Source organism: Rhinolophus sinicus, linkage group LG03 (assembly GCF_036562045.2).
Source record: "Rhinolophus sinicus isolate RSC01 linkage group LG03, ASM3656204v1, whole genome shotgun sequence".
NCBI classification, from domain to species: domain Eukaryota; kingdom Metazoa; phylum Chordata; class Mammalia; order Chiroptera; family Rhinolophidae; genus Rhinolophus; species Rhinolophus sinicus.
In genome coordinates, this window is record NC_133753.1 from 19,238,829 (window position 1) to 19,261,279 (window position 22,451).

Here is a 22,451-nt window from a genome sequence, read left to right on the forward strand (position 1 = left end):
TGACTCGGTTCCCCACTGTGTTACTACTTCCTGCTGCATCCAGTGTAGCACTTGCTACAAACATTTGCATTTGCCTTTTGGGGCTATATATTGAATTTCTGTAAGTTACATTTTCCTTTTATGCAGCGCAGTGTCTTGGTAAGCTGTATCAATCACAGAGTAAGGCCAATAAATGCTAATATTAATGTGCACTGCTGTAGGTGTTTATTGCCAGTTTTCATCCAAGTTCTGACTCAGCCCAGCCCTCTTTAGGTTTGTGAGATCTAATAAGATCATAGCACAGGGTGGTATAGCTGCAGGCAGAACATTCTTCCTGCCAAATATATATATATATTTACAGCAAGTTCATAAATTAACGTAGGGCACTGAGGCACCATGGTTATACACATGCATTTAGACAGAGCTCGCTTCAATTGCCTACCTTCCCTTCCAGCCACTGATTTCTCTGAGATGGTGCCAAGCTCTTGGTCAGATGTAGCTTCAGTGCTTCCCACCCTTTTGGTGTGAAATGATAATTAATATGACTTTACAGCTAAGGTGTTGTTCTACTTCCATTAATAACACCCATTATTCCAGGGTGTTTCAATTTGGTTATAAAAATTGACTCTGGAAGTGGAACTTGGCTTGGCAGTTTATTTTAAGAGCAAATGGTTTGTTTCTAATTTTTCTTTCAAAAGAAAAAAAAGGTTATTTTTAAAGAAAATTTTGTGTTACTTTTGAGTTATATAAGCCCTGGACCAAATTTCTAAAATGCGGGTGTGATTTTGGATTTGTAATCAAGTTGGTCTCGTTCTCTGGTATCTCCACCAGAGCTGGGACGTCCCAGGGCTTCTCAGCTAGCTTAGGTCTGGCAGGACCCAGAGCTCTGCCACATCGCATAGGTTGGGATGAGAGGGCATTTCTTTTACATTGCTCCTCACACTTAAACATTAAATTATTTTTCAAGGTAATGGTTTATACAAGCTACTGACTGAACTGTGTTTGATAATAAGAGGTAACCCATTTTTACATTGTAATTTGATGGGTATTTTACTTTCTCATTGTAGATCTGCTGGAGGAGACCCACAGGAAAGATGAAGAAATGGAATCTCTGCAGGTAAAGTAAATTCTCCATTAGGGCAGGTGTCCTGGGGATAAAAACATTTGTTTTTCTGTTCTGTTAGCCTTTAATATTGTCACATAGTGATAACAAATGGAGTAAAAAAAAACAATGAAAAAAAGTCAGAACTTTAAAGCCCAAGTTGGAATTTGCTGCCTTTTAGAAGTGTTTTGAGAGCATTTATAATCTCCTAAAGCTGGAAGGCAAGTCAGCTTTCATGCTGCTCTTTAAAGGAACCCTTTATTCCTTGGTATAACTGCAGCATTAAGAAATGAAATCAACGTCTTTGCAAAGTCATTTCCCCCAAAACAGGGCTGAGGAATGAGGATGAATTCATGGAATCTACATATTCAAGTGAAAGTCAAAACTATTTTGCTCCATGAATGTCATCTCCCAGTGACCAAACCAAGAATATTAGCACATATGTGGACCTTAAGACATCCCTTGTGTGCCTCTCAATTCACTGTGGATTTACACACGTTTCTTGGATTGGAAAATTGTGTTTCAAAGGTTGTACTAGAATTTTAATTGACATTTCCATGGCATGAGCAATTGATGTTAACTTGGCATCTGACAGAAGTTCTCTTTCTTTCACATTGAGCTAACTTACAAATGGGTAACACAAGTGTCTATCTTTATTAGGGGAAACATAATCAGTTATACTTACATGACAGAACCAATTCACTTAATGTCACATTGTGGATTAAGAACAGTAAATACTTTGGACATTCAGAGTTCTTCTTGGGCCTGGAGGTGCAAGGCGGGACTGGAGAGGGACAGAATGAACTGGATTGAGCGCTTTCGGGTTAAAGATGTTTGCTCCTGGCAAATGAAAGGTGGGTCATGCAAGGCCTGAAGAGCAAGAGAAATGCTCTGTTATTGGGGATTCTTCTATGTGATGCTGTGTCTGATAAGAGGAAATTATGTAACTTATATAAAAATGATCAAGAAAAGTATAGTTCTATATATCTAAGAAAAGTGGCATGGGTTAGCCACAATTTTGTACACGTAAAATTCTTTAACGTCTTCAGCTATATTCAGGTATAAAAAGAAAGAGCCCTTGGTGGTCCAGTCTGGAGCTAGGGAAAATCTCAAGTGCATACTCGCCCTGAGAAGTTATTATCAGCAGTGCTTTTTGTTATAAAAAGCAAAGCTTCTATGTGCACTAGATGAGTGTACAGAGAAGGTAATAAAGGCTTTCTGAAGCATTTTGGTTATGCAATGCATCATGTTCGCCATAGACCCCAGAATATCACATATAAACATATTTATTGAGTACTTGGTACACATCTGGCCTTTTGAAATGGCAGCACAAACGTTTTTGAGTTTATTTCTGTCACAATATGAATGTTGGAACCAGTAATCCTGTTAAATTTAATACCCTATGTTGCTTCTCAAATATTTATTAAATACTGGCAGCATTTTCTACCAAAATGTCTGTCGAGCACAATGGACTATGCCTGCTAACTGTGTGCATTTGTCAAGGGAGGGAATCCAACATGATGTCCCACAGCAGAAGAGTTCCATGTTGGCACTTTGTGGTGGCAACTCGTGCCTAATACTGATACTCTATTGAGAACAAAAAAGGAACTGACACCTCTCAGAGTGCACAAGAGTACAGGGACACATCACATAACGCCTTTCATGTTAAAGACTAGAGCAAAATATCTCAAAAAGTGCCTACATTACTGAGTTTCCATATTCAAACATAAATATCACAGATGTTAGTTTTAGGAAGACGTAGGTTGAAGTCCTATGATCACACAATAGAACTTTGGGGAGGAAAAAAGACAAAGTAGCTTTTTTGTTTGTTTTTGTTTTTGTTTTTTTGTGTTTTTTGTTGTTGTTGTTTTTGGTGATTGACTGGGGATTGACAGCTTTGAGTTTTAAGTCCTGTCTGAGTCTCCGATTCATTGGGTAACCTTGAGTAGCTCAATTAAGGTTGTTGTGCTTATTTTTTCATCTGTAACGTAAAATCACAAAATGGCCTTCCAGAAGGGTTTAGTGTGGATTAGATTATCCCAGAAGGGAGAGCTAAATATTTAATTCCAATTTGCAGTGTTAGCAAATCCCCATGTATCCAAATTGGAGTCAATTTTATTTCCTCATTATCATCCTATAGTTATGTATAACAGACGTTCTGCATTTCATATTATCCTCCTTAAGCGTTGTAGGTGTTTATTTATCTCTAAACCTTTCCCGGTTTCCTGTAACTGAAAGGTGCTCCATTTACTCATTAAACAAATATTTATTGAGCACCAATTCTCTGTGCAAGGCATCGGGTGCTAGGGATACAAAGGCAAGTTGCGTAGACTGGATAGCTTCCTGCCCTGTACAACAGTGGAAAAAGAATGTTAAATAGGTGTTTATAATAAAATGTTTTTTAAAAAAATGCTACTAGAGGGGATGTATAAGTCACTGGGAGCATATAACATGTCCATCTGCCTTTGTTTGGTGGAGATAATGGTAGAAGTGTGGGGCTTGAAGGTGGGAAAGGTGAGCTGGGGTACAGCGGCAAGACGATCCCAAAGAAAGTCCATATTTAAATGAAAACCATGAGTTAGCACTGGTAAGTTTGGAATGAAGATAAGAAAATGTTTAGGAAATGTGAAGGCCTGAGGTAAAAGAGAGCATCAGTGTCATGTTTAAGGAACCGGAAGAAGTTTTATATGGCGGAATGAGTGACTGAGAGGAGAAGCAAGACAGGAGTTTGGAAGGTAAACAGGACTTCGTGAAGGAGGGAGGATTTTACCTTCTGTATATGGGAAAACAACAAAGGGTTTGAAACAGGAGGACAATATGATCAAATTTGCATCTTTAACATATAACTGGCTGTAAAATTGTTGGGTGCAGGCAAGATTGAAATCAGGGAGACCAGTTAAGCAGATATTGGTGCAAACGTTAGCCAGAGATGCTAGTGACTTGGGTTGGGTAGTAACAGAGACAGAAGAGGAGTAGGTGGTTTCTTAATATATTTTAGGGTATAAAAATTCATGGAATTTTTAAATTGGTTGTTAGGAAGTAAAAAGGAAGGAGCTAAGAATGACTCTAGGTTTCTTGATTGGACAACTTCATGGATAGTGGTGTTAGTCAGTGAGATAAGGGAAAATTAATTAGTTCAATTTATGATACTTTCAGTTTAGGTACCTTGAAACATCCAGGTGGCAATGTCAGGAGGGGGATTCACATATGATCTCAGGAAGAGTTCGAACAGGACAGTCAGAATTTGGTGTCTTTAGATCCGGTCTCCATCTCACACAGACGATACTAAATGTCATAGGACCAATAAGAACTCCCAGGGGGATAGGCAGAAAACAGCAAGATAGGAAAACTTAAGCCAGAACTCTAGGGAACACAAACACTTAAATAACAGGCTAAAGATGAAAATCCTGCAAAGGAGTCTAAGACATAAAGAAAATAATTTCTGGAGATCATAATGCCATGAAGCTTAGCCAAGAATATTTCAAGAGGAAAATAATCAATAAAACTGAATAAATATTTGTTAAGTCCTTGAATTCACTTAGCTAAGGAGTTTAGGTTTTGAAACAAAAATTTACCATATGAAGAATTGTAATTTCCTGTCATACCTACAAAACGACTCTGATGTCTTGCTTCCTCAAACATCCACATATTTAGCACAGCACCTCACCGTGGTAGGTATTCAGTAAATTTCGTCTGACTGAAGAAACAAATAAATGCCTCCATACATGTCTCTTATTTGTGTAGCACCTATTCCTGGTTCTCTCAAAGATGCACCCATTAAAAAACAATAGCCATCTCTGTCCTAGAGTTCATATTTTGTTTAAAAAGTTTTGGGGTGACTTCCAAATTCTGTCATTCCTGGGCGCACACACACTTTCAGTCTCCCTCCTTTTTTCTGTCCTGCTCTGTTCTCCTTTCTTTTTTGAACGTATTGAAGCAAAAGGTCAAGAAGTGAATAATTTGGCAGGAATGGTATGAATCATTGTGATAGAAAAAGGATCAAATGGTGAGGGGGGCAGACAGCAGAAAGGAGAGTGTGGGAGGAATCAAACAGTGGAGACAAATGTATTTAACAGTGATTTTTACAAAGCATTTGGTCATTGGGAAAATTTTTTACTGGAGCTTAACATTGTCTGGCTCGGGTGTGCATGTGTGTGTGTGTGTGTGTGTGTGTGTGTGTGTGTGTGTGTGTGTGATTCATTTGCTGTTACATTGTCCGCTGCTCTTAAAAACCAAGTATTATCTTGTATAAATGTGTGTGTGGTGCAGTATGAGTCCCATTTGCATATGGTTTTGAGGTACATTGATCAAGCAAATCCCTTCTTTCATCCACTGGAGATCAGCTGGGTCATTTTAAGTAGACGTCAAAGGTAATCCATTTTTTCTCAGTTTAGTTGAAAAGTGTTCAGTGACTGACACCTTACTTGTGGCAGTGGTAGGTCCTGCTGTTGCTTCTTGTTTTCATTTTTAAATCATCAACTTACCTCTCATCGATTTCTTTCTTTTACAGTCCTGTTGTTTTGTGGTTCCCAGAACGCAGATCACTCCAAAGAGTATCATGCTTAGTGATGAACAGCTTTCAAATGCTACTAAGTCATTCACTAGACAGAGTACATCTCTTGAAAACATGTATGCCCCTTCTTTCATGCAAACTTACAGCCATCTCACTTTTCATTTTCTTTTAAATGAGAAGACTAGATGATTATGAACGTGATTGTTCCTATTCATTTTCCTCTTCTGCAAGGCCATCTTTGGTCCTTTTGAAGCAGTATTCGTATCTGTAAACTGGGGACACTAATAATACTGACTTCATAGGGTTATGGAGAGGATTAACTAGGATAAAAAGTGTATAAATCTTGGGGCCTGGCAGGTCCTCCATAAATATTGATTCCACACACTGACTGTTTATCTGCACCTACTATATGCCCGACCTGGTGCTGCATGCTGGGGACAAAGCAGTAAATGTGTCTGCCCTCCTGGAGCCACTTCCCCCCACCCCCCCACTCCCGGCCTCCTTCCTGAGCCCCCTCTCTTTCTCCTCTCTCCCTCTCCTCTCCTCCTCCCATGGGTAACCATGATTTTAAATTCAGATTTTGGTCAGATTATGCTAAAGGAAGTGTTTACATCTTTGGATAACTACTGAATATAATGGAAAAGTGAAAAAATTCACAATGTAGTAGTAATGAAATTGATGATATGGGCTACACATGAATATCAATCACATTAAGAGGAAAAAGGAAACATTTTAGTTGTAGGCTCTATAATCTAAACGTCACAAGTATTTCTGGACACTTTCTTCAGTATCAGTATTTTCATTAGAAATGAGCTGAATCCTTCATTTAATTTAAAAAATGATTCTATGTTTTTTTAAAAAGTAATACATTTTTCTCTGAGACATTCTGGAAGCTATGCCCTTGAAGGATAATTAAATGGCATTATAGGCATGCTATTTTTCAGATGACCCATAATTATATTTAATTTCTCTCCCAGATAGCTTTTAAAAATAGTCTGGAACCTTCCATTTGAGGGATATCATTTATTTTTGGGAAATGCTTTGGGAATGGAAGGGCAGGGGGTTGATTTTGTTTTTGTCTCCTAAATAGTGCTTAGGCAAAAGCATTAGAAATGAACAGGAAGGAGAAGATAATCTTTTCCTCAGCCATTACTTCATTTCAGCTACTTATGGAGTAGCCAGCCTATGGCAGCACAGTGTTTTTAAGAAAAGAAAAATAGAACTCAAATTTCTTAGTTCTCTTGGAACAAGTCTAATGAATATTAATATAGGGGTATTATAATATGGAAAAGAATTCCAGTGTAGAGTTGGCAGACACATCATTGGGGATTTACTGGGCAAGGAAAACCACCAAAGACAAAAAACTGACATGGACAAATAAATCGCCCTAGCAGAGGCTGGCATATCAAACATTAACATCTCGGGAGTCCCAGTAGATGGCCAGTTCTCCCGGTAAACAACCATGTGACAAACTGGGCCAGTGACAGACCAACTGGGTAATTTCTGTTGTTTTGCTGTCAGTCATGTTTGCCTGACTGTGGCATGCCCATAACCTATACTTTCAAACCACATCGTGGTCTGGAGATTTTAGAGATTGTGGATAGAAATGCAAGGATGGGGCAGCAAAGAGTCCCTGAGTGACTTTAGAAGGGGGAGAGAGAGTGACCTGGGAGGTTGTGTTCCAACACTGGCTCTCCAGAAGAATCGAAGGATTGGTTAAAGCAGTTCTTAAAATTTCTGCAGAAATTCTGATTGTCTTGGTACTAAAGTACATTTCTAGACATCCCAGTTTAAATACATTGATACATTGGGATTGACTCTTTAAGGCTTTATTAAACTAAAGAATAAATTCAGTATCCTGCTCATCCCTGGGATAACTCACAAGAGTTATAATGGAACTTACATAATTCTAGAAACCAAAATGTGATGCATACCTACTTATTCTTTCCGAGATGCAGTCCTCGGAATATAAGCAAATCACTATCTTTTTCTGATACATGATTTCTTAAAAAAACTGTTCTAAGCAATGACATAAACAAAACAAAACATGGGTCACTGTGGGGGGTGGGAGGTTTGAGCAACACTTTCAGGACAAGGCAAATTGGTGGCTCATTAAAAATCTCTCTTTTATTAAAAGCTGAGAAGTCTTATCAAGCCTTAAATTCGGTTCGAGGTCTTAACAGACATGATACATAATCAGTCTGTATTATAAGGTCAAGCAAGGTCTCAACCAATTAGGTTTGTATACTTCAATTTACTACATTAGGAGGCCTCGGGAGAGCAGGGAACCGAGCTCAGTAAAATAGATTCCACTGGAAATTTTATCATCCTATTTTACCTGAAATTTGCAACTTAGTTTTATTTCCAAATTTATGACAGAATTTAACTTGAAAATAGAAAGCCTTGAGAGTGAAGTATTCTTGTGTCTGAATAATTGGAAGTTGATTGACTAAATCATTTTCTTTTGAGGATAAAAAATATGAAAATGTGGTCGGTTCTGTTTCTCCTGAGGGATGCAAAGCACAGGTCCTCAGGATCCAGCAGTCTTCTTGAGTCAAGCTTCTAAAAATGTCTCAAAAAAAAAAAAAAAAAAAAAAAAGGCACCATTTGGATACATTTAAAACTGCAAAAACTGTGTCCTCTTTGAGCTCAAAAGCCCAAATTTTACTCCGTGACTGGAAGTCTAAAAAACTTGGTAGTGAAAATGAACCAAGTATGTTACAGATTTTGCAAATTGCTCCCAAGGGGGGAAGTTATTTTATCTATCTCTGTACACTATCCCCTTTGCAGTTGACTGCATGCAAAGCAATATTTCCATAAAACATGGAGTTTTGTCAGAGTCTGAGTTCTGGGCTTCGTGGGCACAGGGGCTGATGTGAAGAGCAGCTTACATTTTCCTGTGAAAAATGAAAGTAATCTAAGCACATTATGAAGTTTTGCAGTGTTGAGCTTGTCAGAGAGTTTTGCCATGTTTCCAGAGTCAACTGTCACCTGGTAGTTGGAGGCAATTTCATTTGCATTGCGGATTAAGTGATCACTACGACACTGTTCTACATCGTGCATATCTGCTGTTTTTCTCACGTTACATTCCTAGATAGGGCCTTCAACTTTAGACAGATAACTGTGTGTCTTAATCAGTTCAGGCTGCTATAACAAAAATACCTTAAATTAGGTAACTTGTACTAGTAACATTTACTTCTCACAGTTCTAGAGGCTGGGAAGTCCAAGATCAAGGCAGATGCAATGTTCGGTATTTATGCTGGTAGGTGGTGAGGGCCTCCTTCCTGATTCATAGATAGCCACTTCTGGCTGTGTCCTCACATGGCACAGAGCAGAGAGAGCGCTCTGAGTCTCTTGAATAGGCTCTTTTATGAGGGCTCCACCCTCATGCCCCCACCTCCTAATAGTATCATATTGGGGATTAGGATTTCAACCTATGAATTTTACGGGCACTCAGACGTTCAGATGTAACACTGTGTGCTCCATTTTGTCTTCCATCTCTTGATAACATTGACAGTTGTGGAAAGCAATATTTTAAGTAATGGCTGTAGTTTGCAACAAATTTGGAAACAGTTGCTCATCAATAATACATTTCAGGTTAAAACAGTTTCCATTGCCTCATAAAACAAATCTTTGAGGTCTGAAGCATTAAGACATCATTGAAAGAAATTAAGAGTTCTCACTTCTGGAGCTCTCCCATCCCATCTTTGGCTGATTTTCCAGAATATAAAGAAACACTGCAGAGGATTTCCCCAAGCTGGAGTCTTGAAAACTCACTAAGATTATGTTTCACTCTATTAACAAATACTTATTTAACACTTCTTAATTCCTGTCAAGATTGCATTAAATCCGCCCCAAGGGTGATGGTCTGTGCATCAAAGAAGGGGAAAAACAGGCCCTCTGATTTGTTAATGAATGATATTAATAGCTAATGAGCAATTCTTTTGTCATGCCCTATGCTCAAACTTCTCAATGTATGTCATTTATTCCTTATAACAATTCTATAAGAGATACTGCTATTCTCATTTTACAGATAAAGAAGCTAAGGCATGCAGCTTGAGAAGCCCGTAAGTGGCAGGGCTATAACTTACTTATATTAGAGTCTGCCTGGCTTCCCTACCACTGTGCTTAATGCCTCCTGAGCTTATGGAGAACTGAATTGCTACACTTTGTTTATTTGTTTAGGTTCCTGGCCTTTCTTTTAATTTCTTCCTTGTTTTTTTTCCTATGAGAATGATTCATTAGCAAGCATATTACGCATTTAGTGTGGTAAAACACTAGCTGACTTCCTACCTCCTCAAAAAAGAGACTATAAGAAACTAAATACTTTTTAGAAAGTGCATTAAATAAGTCAGGCAATACTGGAGATTTAGTGAAACTTCTCACTGCCTTTCTATATCTTTAAAACTATGCATAAATCTAAGCTTAAATGCACATGGCAACTGGGACAGTGTCATATAAATATAAATATATATGTATGTATATATTTGGCCATTGGCACGTGAGGAAGATTTTCATCCCTGGTGCGAGATTACGAACAATCCAGTAATCTCGAGCACTTCTAGGAAGGAGAAGGGATCATTTTTCTTTTTCCATTCTGCACCTTTTCTTTTTGCTTATTCATCATGTTTTAAATAAACAGACTGAAGAAAGTTGTTATTAAAACCCTCCTCGGGCTTCTTCAATTTCAGTTTTAAACCAGGTTCAAAATATTCTGGCAAAAATTAAAGGCAGCATTGAAAATGTTTGCATAAATTTTAAATTGTGCAAAAAAGTGATAAAACTAAAGCAAATCAGCCAGAGATGGGAATGGGAGATAGCCCCAGAAGTGAGAACTCTACTTTCAATGATGTCCTCTTAATGCTTCAAACCTCAAAGATTTGTTTTATGAGCTGAAAGAATGACTAATAAGCATCTCTTCTCTATCTTTGACTTCTTATCATAATCAGTGATTATTTTGGTTTCAAAAAAATTGATTCTGAAGTGCATTCCTTTCCAAGAGTATCTACATTACAAAATTTAATTTGTTAGAAGTTTAATGTTTACTTTAATAAATAACATTTAATGTCTGTTAACAATATTTCTGTGTTTGCTCATAAAAATGAAATAGAAAAATATTACCTACAAGAGACTCCATGTCGTTACCACCCTCCGGTTGTAATTGAAATCCCAACATTTCATTTCACTGTGAGAAAAGAACTAATAAATTTGTCCCGAGTGAAACGGGAGTGGGGGGGATAGGCCATTTATGAGCTCGGTGATGAATCTAAGCTCCTGCAGCCTCAATCTAAAAGAGGTGGAAAAGCAGCACACAATAGAGGTGCCATTTATCTGCACAGCTAATTAAGTGTAGGTCTCTGCCGCCCTTTGTCCTGTCTTCTGAGAGCTCCCTGGTGGTCATGACTGTGTGCCCGGCTGGCCTACTGTCAGACCCAGAAGTCAGAGGGGTTGCAACTTACGTAAGAAAGGCGTATGGCAAAAAATGTAATCCCTTTTATTACAGAGTAAATAAATATAAAAATGTGTATCAATAACAGTTTTTGTTTGAACATTAAATGTATTGTGAGATAGCATGTGTTTTGTTATACTGTCACCTGACATCTGTTAAAAATAAGGATCTGGAATGCTGTTCTGGAATGAATAATTTTGAGAAAGAGGCTCCGGAACAGTTTTCCAGTGTATCCCGTAACCTTCACCAAACACACACACAGACGAAGTAGCCCCTGATGGTAATAAAAAAGCATTTATTGTCTATCTGCTCATAAAACTTCACTGTCAGCATATGGTATTTCCATTAGTTCCATTTTGCAGACTTGTTAAATATATATATATTTAATGTGATCTTTAATTTGCTTTTTTGAGAGTTAATATGGACTCCTTTGAGTCAGGTGGACGTGAATTACAGTCTAAGCTCCAACATTTAATCACAGTGTGGAATTCGATACATTTAATACCTGTGAGTCTGTTTTCTCTGACTTTAAATGAATGAAGTTAATAATGTTCGCCAAGGGAGAGTTTTTGTGAGCATTAAATGAGAACATATGTGGAAAGCACCCGATACAATTTTTGGCAAATAATAAGGTTTTAATAGCATTTTGGGGTTTTTTTTATTTTATACTTTTTGGTAATTTAAAGGGATTGTTTCATTAACAGCCACAACACACATCCCAGTGTCCCTTTTGTTCCTGAAATTAAACCCTTTTGTCCCCGGAGCTTTGCATGTGCTACTGTCTCGATCATGCTTTCCCTTAGCTCTTTCACTGATGGCTCATTTCATCCTGTTGAGTTTCAGCGCAAATGTCACCTCTTCTGGAAACTGACCCTGACCAACCTTGTCTAAACTGAACCTCTACCCTCATCACCTCCCATCAGTTCCTGGGTGACTTCTTTATTCATGTGTTTCCTCCTCCTTTGGAATTTAAGCTCTGTGAAGAGACCTTATATCCCTTGTCTATAGCTGTGTACCCATTCTCCAACATGGAGCCTGTGTGGATGAATGGATTAATTAAGTAAATGAATAAGTGAGTGGAAGGGAGGAGGGAGAGAGAAAGGAAGCAAGAAAGGAAGGATGGAAAGACATTGGAAAGAAAGAAAGAATGATGGATAAAAGGAGTAAAGGACAAAAGGAAGAAACTTATGTGGTCTGTGGAATGGCTTATATTCTGGGTACTATATGTATATATGCATATACAACTTTTAAATTTTGTTTTAAAGCTTAAAAGTTGGATAAAATCTTTCTGGTTCTTATTCTCTTGACACTGGTCAGTGTTTTTCACCTCATCCTCTCCTTCCAGAACCTTGAACGGTTTGCCAGGGCAACCTCTGTGAGTCAGGAAGTAATTCTTAGAGGATAACAACACCTTAGAACAGAGGGTCACTGAACTTCCTGTAAAGGGCAAAACTCTAAATATTTTCAATTTTGCGAGCAATATGTTGTCCCACAACTCAACTCTGCCATTGTAGGATAAAAGCATCCATAGACCATATGTAAAGAAGTAAATGGGCTATGTTCCAATAAAACTTCAGTTATGGAAACTGAAATTTGAATTTCATGTCATTTTTCCATGTCATGAAATACTATTCTTACATTGAATTTTTTTCTAGCCCAGTGAAAATGTAAAAACCCCTCTTAGCTCATGGACCTATGAAATCAGGCAGTGGGCTGCATTTGACCCACTGTCCAATTTTGCTGACCCCTGCCTTGGAATGAACTGGGTTAATGGTTATCTCTCTTAGGAATGTTTCCCTTCTGAAAGATTAACTGAAGTGGAGAGAGTCAAAGAATAAATTTTTGAGTTCTTCCCCAAAGAATAAATTTCCATTGATAGAATTTTAAATAATTTTGCAAATGGAAGGAAAGTATAATTTTGAGTAATCAGACCTTCCTGAACTCCTCAGCTCACATGCTTCAGCGCTTCATTATCTGCAGGTAAGGTTGTGAGTGTTAAAAGTAGTTTTCATTACCAACCAAAACTGCCCAGGTGTGTCTGTTAACAAGCTCCCATCTCATTTATTCCTTCATTTAATAGACTTTGGAATTTAGGATCAATTCCTTCCAGGAATGATTTTTTGAAACCAAGACAGTGGAGGATACTTTCAACTAAATCACTACTTATTTATAAGCCTGAGCAGTAAAATGTTTTAAATTTCGCATAATGATTTTCCTAAAATTTGTGCCTTTAAGTGGGATGAGGAATTATTTTGGGGTCCATTTTAAAAGGACAGCATGATACTATTTTCTCCAAATGCAAAAGTTAAAACTGTATTTGAAATTATTATAGTCCTATTAGTATTATTTTTATAGCTATTATTATTTATAGCGCTTTTGATTATTTTAGCACAATAGAGCTTTCCAGTGTTTTTTCTTTACTCACATACATCTCTCTTAAACAGCCAAAGCTACAGTTTAAAATTCCACCTTGGGAAGATGCTAGTCAGACTACAATGAAAAATCAGAATGAAGCTCAATTTGAAGAAAAAGCAGTTAAGTATTTCATGGATAGGAATGTTTAGAATATTTAAAACTGGATAGTCAAAATACATCTTCTTTATTTTAGGATATACAGGATAAGTCAGCCTTCAGGTATGCTTCCCAGAAATGTAACTGAAAACTAAGTTATTGGGGGTTTTTCTCTCAGTTTTCTTAGATACTAAGAATAGTGCACCGTTGATTATTGGAGTACAGATAATCTAAGGTTAGTTTTAAATCCTTTAACCACCTATCCCTTTTTTTCTGTGCTTGTTTATTAGGAAATGGTGATTAATATAGGTTGAATCTTAGTCAAACTGAATTAGAAAATAAGAAAAACCTAACTCATGTCAGCCAGATACATTATTTAAAACTCTCTCTTTAGTATAGATTGGTGAGAAGTAAATGGACACAGAAGGAATATGGGAATGAGAGTGAGACACAGTCTCTAGTAGAATGTTCCTTGTGCTTTAATTCCTGAAAAGAATTGAGTAAATGACTCTACATGTAAATTAGGATGTGGATTATTGAAATTGCTCAAAGGTAAGCAGTTTAATTCCCAAGGTGGACTGGGTGCCCATATCATTTAATGACTCAGCTGTGTGATTTGCATGATAGTTAAAAATCAAGTTCTGTGATTCAGATATTCACCAGGAAGGAGCTGGAGACAAAGGGTTCTATGGTTATGTGGGTTTCCTTGTGAACATTCTTCACCTAGAAGCCCAGGAGATACATACCCTTGAGGGAAACAAAGATGTCAGCCTCAGGGAGTCTCATTAGATAAGCTATTTTGGTGGCAGTCAAATACACACGCTGAAGAAAAAGCATGTCCTATGGTTTCCCACAAGTTCTGCATGACACAAATCTACTTGTAAATTATGCCATGAGCATCACAGCACTATGATTTGCATAAGAGTTCAGAGCATATTCAGCTGATATATGACTAACCTCACAACTGGAGACATGCACTTTATTTCTTAAAATGTAAATCCTTCAAAAAATTATGGTGTGTTGGTTTCTAGGCTGTTGGCTTTTCCCGCCTACTACTCAACTCCAGTTTCTGCCTCTCTCTTGGGGGACAGTCAATCTTTGAAGTTACATTGGTTGTCATTTGCATTGCTCCTAACCACCATCATAGCCTTTCTATTACCTGCCAATAATTTTTAGTTGTTCCCCAGTCCAAATGTCATTCACTGAACTTTCATTACCTGTTACCAGCACTCTCACTGTGGAATTGAGCAATTCCAGGAGAAAAATAATTCTGTCTTCTGCCCTTCATTTGGTTTGTAGTCTCATCCTGTGCGTATACACCTATGCATCACATTCCATTTGTGCTTAAATTCTTCATTTTAAAGGAAAAAACACAAACAAGCAAAAAACACATTTCTTTGCTTTGTGGTCTGGAATATAAAGGCTAAATCTGAGATATTTTAGTATTAGTTTCATAAAGTGGACTGGAAGTGTTTACAGGGATGTTAAGCAAAACCCTTACCTAACTTCTTGGGCTTCATTTTCCAGCATGAAATCTGTTGAAACAAACCAACAGAGCCCCATTTCCGTACATTTACCTTCATCTCTCTCCTCCACCCCACTTGTATTCCTCAGCCCACAAACCCATGCACACATCCCACTTTAGGATAAATGCAATCTCAGCCTTTCCTGAACAGTGTCAGACTGAAGTACAGTGGTCAGTAATGTCCTCATAACAAACGAGACCACAAATCCAAACGCCAACATGGGATCTAACGGAAGAAAGCTACGGAGGCACAGCCAGATGCCTCTTCTGTCCACCCAGGGGAATGGTGGTCAATGAGAGACCAGATCAGAAACATGGAGCATACCCTTTGATTCTGTGTGGAAATGTGATAGTTTCTGCTTCTGATTGTCCACTTCCTGGGTGAAAAGCAGATACAAAGGAACATTACTGGGTATTCCTTCTAGGCAAGGAAATGATGCATCCTTTTAAACTGGCTTTTCATGATAAGTCAAAATGTTGGGTGTGGGGTTTATGGACAGCTTCTTAGACACAACCTTGATGCCTTGTGGTTTTCTTTTCAGTATTTGCTTTGTTGTTTTGGACCCTGAAGTAGATTATTTGAAAAAGGTTCATGAGCATCTAATGAAATGAGTTAACAAAGATTGACTACAGGTATTTAATGATGGCTAAATCAAACACTGGATAATTGAGAAACCACTGCACATTGTCTGATTCCATCCATCCTAATTTTTCAAAAGTATGAAATAACTTTGTCTGACTTTTAATGGATAAAATGCAATTTTATGTATAGATTGTTAATTCATTTGATAGTTTCACAGCCAACTTACTCTATATTCTAAAGCTTTTTTTGTGTTCCAACATTGAGGTTGTTGGCGATTCTTATCTCTATTTTATTTTCACTTATTTTAAATCTCTGTGTGAAATTGCTAATCTTTTTGTGATGATTAATAAAGGTCTTTTATTTCATTTTAATGTCTTGAAGCTTGGAAAAGAATACATTTGAAATTATTTCTAATTCTTTTAATTATTAAAAAAGGATTGACAATTTGTTAAATGTAATGGATTGCTGTGTGGAAATGCATAGAGGAAAAATATACATCTTTGCATTTCATTTTATACCCTTCATGTAGGAAGTAGTAGCTAAAGAGTGAGTGTTGATTAAACAGAGTTAACACTGACAGGAAAAATGTCATGCAGTGGTCTCTCGGGGTGAAGCTGAGTGGATTTTTCTTCTGGAAGGAGGCATTGTGCTTTTAGAACAGTGATGGGAGGGAGTCCTCATTGTTGTTTTTTCTTTTTGAAAATTATATGTCTATCACAGAGCTTCAGTCCCAGAGAAGTTTCCAGAATTATTTTATACTCTTAAAGCTTCTCAGAATTGGAAGGGATAGAGACTCTTGTTATATTTTTATGCCAGTATTGTGCTTTTTCATATGCTAATGATATATTTAAAGCATTCTTGGAAAATTCTGCATTATTCTGATAAAGTCACTAGACCTGTTCAACTATACTTAACCAAATGCCGAACAACTCTGATTATTTAGACGTATAAAGCTTCTAATTCATTCCTTGATGGAATGGATGAATCAATGTGTCTAATTGATTGGCTCAGCTGAATGAAATGAACTGTTCATGAACAGGGATTCAGATACCAAAGATCCATTTAGTGTTCTTTTCTTAACTTGGCCTACAAATTTTTGCCCATCTCTAATGATGCTAATCAACTTGCTTTGGTTCATTTATAAATTTCAGTGTACACCCCATTATGACCAAGTAACAAAAGAATATATACAGCTCAAGGCAGGTTACTAAGCTCATCATAAAAAGTTAAAATACATATTTAAATTTTTTTTTCAATTACAGTTCACATAGAATATTATATCAATTTCAGGTATACAACATAGTGATTAGACATTTGTATAATTTACACAGTGATCCCCCTGATAAGTCTAGTACCCATCTGACACCAGATAGTTATTACAATATTACTGACTATATTCCCTATGCTGTACTTTACATCCCCATGACTGTTTTTACAATAAAATACACACTTTTATAGTGCATATGCACTATAGGTCTCCCCCAAAAATATAACTCTCTCTAGTTATATTTATATAACTCAATCTCTCAAGTCCAGAATGAATTAAAACATTATGTCCAGCAGCGTTATTTTCATTTAAAAATTAGTCTGTAATATTCGCATTGGTAAGAACTGTTAGTCATCGGTAAGAACATTGTGAGTCACTGACTATGCAGTGACTACACATGTACTTTAAGAGTAGCATTAAAATAGTTGTTGCCATTTTACGTGTTTCTTAGACTTTCCCCTCCTTAGAACCAAAGGGTAGTGGGAAAGAGACTATCCAATCACAAAAACAAAACAAAGCAAAACAAAAAACCAATAGCAATAAAATACGTTAGTTCCCCCAAGAACTTTTCTTCTTCAAAATACTTGAAGGAAAATTTTCCTTTGGTTTTTGTATAACCTTCCACCCCAATTGTTTCTTTCCTTATTTTTGATGGTATTTATCTAGAAATATTTCATACAGGAGAAATAGATTTGGTTTAATAAAATTATTTATTTCTATAATATTCTTAGATCTTATTTCAGGTGTTTTTATTTAGAGTGAAAGAACTTGAAGGCCCATGGGTGGGTGGGCTTCAGAGAGTCTGCAATTCCCCTAAAAGTGTATGCGGAATTGTGTGTGTGTTGTGGATAATGTACATTTTCCTGGGGACAAGTTCAAATTTAATTAGACCCTCAAAATCCATGACTGCAAAAATAAGAACCATGGATTTTTTAAACCACCTGAAATAGCACGATTACAGTGAGAATGTCTTTCTTACTTCTGGAGGTTGTCTTTGTCTCTACTTCTCCCACCTTTAAAATCCCCCTTTTAGTGTCCTAATGATACATTTTTTTTCTTTCAGAATCCAAGCTCAGGTGGGGAAGGGGGTTGTGATGGGGGAGTAGGGAGTGTGTTGAACTTGCAGCTTGAGCTTGAAGGTAAAATCTGTTTAATTGGAGATTAAACTACAACAACCAAACACTACAATTGCAGTTCTAATAAGAGTGGGAGAGGTTAAGAATATAATTTATTTTGGTATAATTATATATTCATTCTAGGACATATACTGGCAGTTTTTCATAGGATGTATCAATGTCCATTATTGGCTTAAGTTACCTCCATTTTAATAATAAGAACATGAGAGGAAGTATGCAGATGTTTTGAGAATAAGGGTTTGCAATAGCCTGATTCTTTTATATGCAGAATTATAATAACTAATCTTGTCTGCCAAAAAAGAAGTCAAGTACAAATAATAGTTTAAATTTTCAAAATGCATTTCTTTAATTTTAAAAGCAAGTTAATAAGTTCATAAAGACTAGGAGTAGTTTGTGGGGTTTTGGTGTGTGTGTGTTTTTGTTTTTCATTTGTAGTCTTGAAATTAAGACCAAAAAACTACAATATAGACAAAGCTCATGAATTGGCAGCAGTGGCTGGTGTCTTATTAGTTGTTGTTGATTGGAAAATTGAATTATTTAAATTTAGATTAATGAAACGAATTTTTATATTTCCTGAATTTCCTCATTTTCTGAACATGCACATTTTTCGTGGAAAGCCATTTTGAAATGAAGTAGGTTATAGACATAAGTAAATTGCATCAAAATAGATTATTTATCGACCTTTGTACTTTAATAAAATGGGGTTTTGTAGACCTTTTGTTTTCATAGTCTTATAGACTAGGCCCATGTCTTAGTCAACTCAGGCTGCTATAGCAAATTACCACGGATTGGGTGGCTTAAATAACATTTATTCCTCTCAGTTCTGGAGGCTGGGAAGTCCAAGCTCAAGGTGCTGGCAGATTTGAATCTTGGAGAAGGCCCTCTTCCTGCCCTGTAGATTGTCAAATTCTCATATGTCCTTACGTGGCAGAGAGCAGAAAGAGAAACAAGCACTGTTGTTTCTTTTCTTACAAGGGCACTAATCCTATCATGAGGACTCGAGCCTGGTGACCTAATTACTTCCCAAAGGCCACATGTCCAAATTCCATCACACTAGGGGTTTCAGCACATGAATTTTGCAAGGATACAAGCTTGTAGTCCATGGCAGTACGTTATTCTTTTAAAGTCCTGGAACAAATATTCAAGTAAAATGAAGAAACTAATACATAAATTTTGTCTTTGGCAAATGCCAAGATAGGAATTAAGAGACAATTTAATTCAATTCTGCTTTCACATCATTTGAGATTACTGATTTCAATCGAGCCATATGTATGCTTTTAAAATATGCTAATCCTAAATAATATGAGCCCACAAATACATAGTATGGGGAAAACTTAAGGCCCAAACAGTGGCTGTGAATATTTTGAGCCTTCTGAGATGGTTCGTATAAAGGTTATTTTTGTCTCTATAAGGCATCTAATGAGGCTCTGTTAAGTCTGCAAAGGATGATAGAGTATTGCTGAATGGCTTTGTCCCAGGTACACTATGAGTAAGATGGCTGGTAACAACAGACCAAAGGCCACTTGAGGCATTATATGCATCTATTATGACACACTCATGTGGCAGTACACAAGTCACCAGCAAAATAGCAGTTATTTCATGGAACTTGTGGGGGCGAGGGTGAGGTTCTCTCAAGTATGCCAACAAAATGTAATTAAACTCATTATATTGCTAAAAAACATCTGCTTTGGGCTAATTTTGCATAATTTATTCATGTAACTCGTGCCCACATAGCCAAATGTCTGAAGGGTAAAAATGTTCAACTCAGTTTTCCAGTTTGAGGATTGGAGGTTGAGTTGCAGAAGTCCTCAAAAGCAAGACTGGGAGTTGTGTTAGGTGATGCTGGGAGCAAGGAGGTGAAGGCCAAGTTCTGTCTGCTCCTAAGTGTCCTGGGTCATGGCAGTCCCTTCACCATGAGAGACCTGAGCTGAGTGGCTCTCTATACTATTTCCCCTCTCCACCCTTTCCCTCTGAGGACTAAATGGTTAATTTGGTTAAACAAAAAGAAACCCAGATTTCACACATCTCCTCCAACTGCTTACAATGAGAGAAAAGAAAGAAAAATGGCCTTGACCATCCTGAAAAAGATGGCATCCCACCTTAAATCTTCAGACTCTCCTTCTCAAATTCAGCCCTTTTTATTTGTTAAAAACTCCCTGTATGTAGCTATCAGCTCTGAAAAGAGTTGAGAAATGCAACCACTGGATTGAAAATGCAGCTATTTTCTCTCAATCATGGAACTTTTTAAAGAATATTGTCAATGACTCTTTTTCAAACTGATTTCTGTATGAGTAATGTAAGCCCATCGGAGTTCAGGATTGGCTGCATGTAACGTATCTTTCTAATTTATTGTTCCTGCCTTGTTTTAATTACAATTTACCTCTTAATTTTAATTGACGAAGTATTCTTATGTTTGAACTTGACTTTCCTGTGCGATCACACTTTGTGCTGTACACCTAATTGAGAGCTGGTATTTGTGTTACATTCCTTTTTTATATCACTACTATTGCCTAGTTCTGGTTGATATTGTCAAATGTATTTAATATAATATACCCTTAAGTAGATAAATAATTTTACCAATGAAAAAGTGGTAAAATCTATTCCATTTAGTAATTGCATCTGAATTTGTGGTATTTACTGTTAAATTAAACCTTGTAGTCCTAACACTCGCCGAGATGAGAAAAGGCATAGTGATCCTTTCATGACTAATTCTGTTGTAGAGATCATCCTAGGTAGGAGGTTTCATTTTTAACATTTAAAAATAAATTATTACTAATAGAGAATGAAGAGAAAATCTGAAAATTAAGTAAACTTGTAATGATTTTGATAGCTTTGTTTTTATAATTATATATTATGCTTTCTTTTCAGGACCGTGTGAATGTGTTAGAAACGGTAAGTTGGGGCATTTTCTGTCTCCTGTCAGTATTACTGCTCTGTCCTGATGTGGATTTGCATTCCAAGCACTCCCCAAAGGAAACAGTACCAGAAAGCATTTCTAAAACTACATCTAAGTATCAAGGGGGGAAATAAGCTAAAATGAAAGGTATGTGGATACTGACTTTTGAAATGAACAGAATTTAGACGTGCATATTTAAGTGGCCACTGCTCTCTTGAGACTGATGATGCCAAGATGTACTAATTTATGGAAAATGTAATTAGTTTAAATGTAGTCAATACCCTGTATATTTTTTTCTGTATTTACAAATCACTAAAAGGATGGGTTGATAAGAAACAGATTGGAATGCTGTTTATACTTTGAAGTCAAAATATTCAGTATTATTAATAATTTTTACATTGTTTTCATCAATGTTCAAATAATGATAAAGGCTGGGCAGTCTTTTTCTCAGGAATCTTACATGCAGAAATCTAGTATTAAGAAATAATGTTTTTTTTAAAATGCATGAATGTCAAGACTACATGCTTGCTATATTTACTGCAAAATGATTTATTTTGTAATAAATGATTTTAGAATAAAAAGGGGAGACAACTTATTGTTTGATAATAAAGTAATGGTTAGATACAGTGTGAAATTTTCACCCAGCATGCCACAATGGTTATGGAAAAGGTTTATAATATAATCCTAAGTGGAAATAAATTCAAAACATAAAATTGTGTGTACTTTAATGATAAGCTATATAATAATAGGCATATGAAAAAAGTATTGAAGGGAGTGAGCAAAATTCATAACAGTGACTTGTTAGACAAGAAATAGAGCTGTGATTTCATCTCTTTCTCTGTTTTTCAAGTTTTATAAAACATGGTTGTATTTTATAAATAAACATTTTTATAATAAAAACCATGTGCACTGGAAGAACAGTAAAATAAATTATGGTACCACCTTATGATGAAATATTATTGAGCCATAAAAAGTCATATTTTTGAAAAGTAAATATCGCTATGCTGTGATGAGGGAGAAAACAGTGGTGTGTATAGTATAATGGAGAATATGAAGCAGGTACTGAATATGCATATTTTGTGTTAGAAAAGACTTTAAGAAAACATACAAAATATTGAGTCGTTTGGGACTAGTGGTGATTTTTATTTTATCTTTTTTATGTTTTTAATGAACAGGGAAAAATAAAAAAAAACCTTTAAACAATAACGCTAATGAAGAATAAAATATTTATTTTGTTCATGTGAGGAATGGAAAGATGCTAATAGAGCACATTTTAATCCTGTATAAACAAGTGACTTTGATTGACAGTGTCCAGACCCTAGTGGGTAAACAATCAATTCCTTAGATTTAACTGGGCCATTTGGAAAGTACACTGACCTTCTCAGTTTCAGTATGATGACATTGTAGGTGAATAAAATGTTTAGTGTTCCTCCACATATATTTTACTTAACCTTAGGGAGTGTCTTGCCAACAGGATTTGGCTTGTGAAT

The 22,451-nt window shown here is 36.5% G+C and overlaps 1 protein-coding gene across 9 annotated transcripts in view; it reads left to right on the top strand.

Annotated features, from left to right (window-relative positions):
* The window catches only part of CEP128 (centrosomal protein 128), a 343,545-nt gene that overhangs the window by 271,294 nt on the left and 49,800 nt on the right, over positions 1-22,451 (top strand). For 7 of the 9 annotated variants that reach the window (XM_074327098.1, XM_074327091.1, XM_074327093.1 and 4 more), the window contains 3 exons: positions 1,047-1,096; positions 13,488-13,577; positions 20,934-20,957. In XM_074327098.1, the coding sequence (XP_074183199.1) occupies positions 1,047-1,096; positions 13,488-13,577; positions 20,934-20,957 (164 nt within the window). The remainder of the gene's footprint in view (positions 1-1,046; positions 1,097-13,487; positions 13,578-20,933; positions 20,958-22,451) is intronic. The other 2 variants (XM_019731122.2, XM_074327096.1) reach the window with 1 other exon arrangement.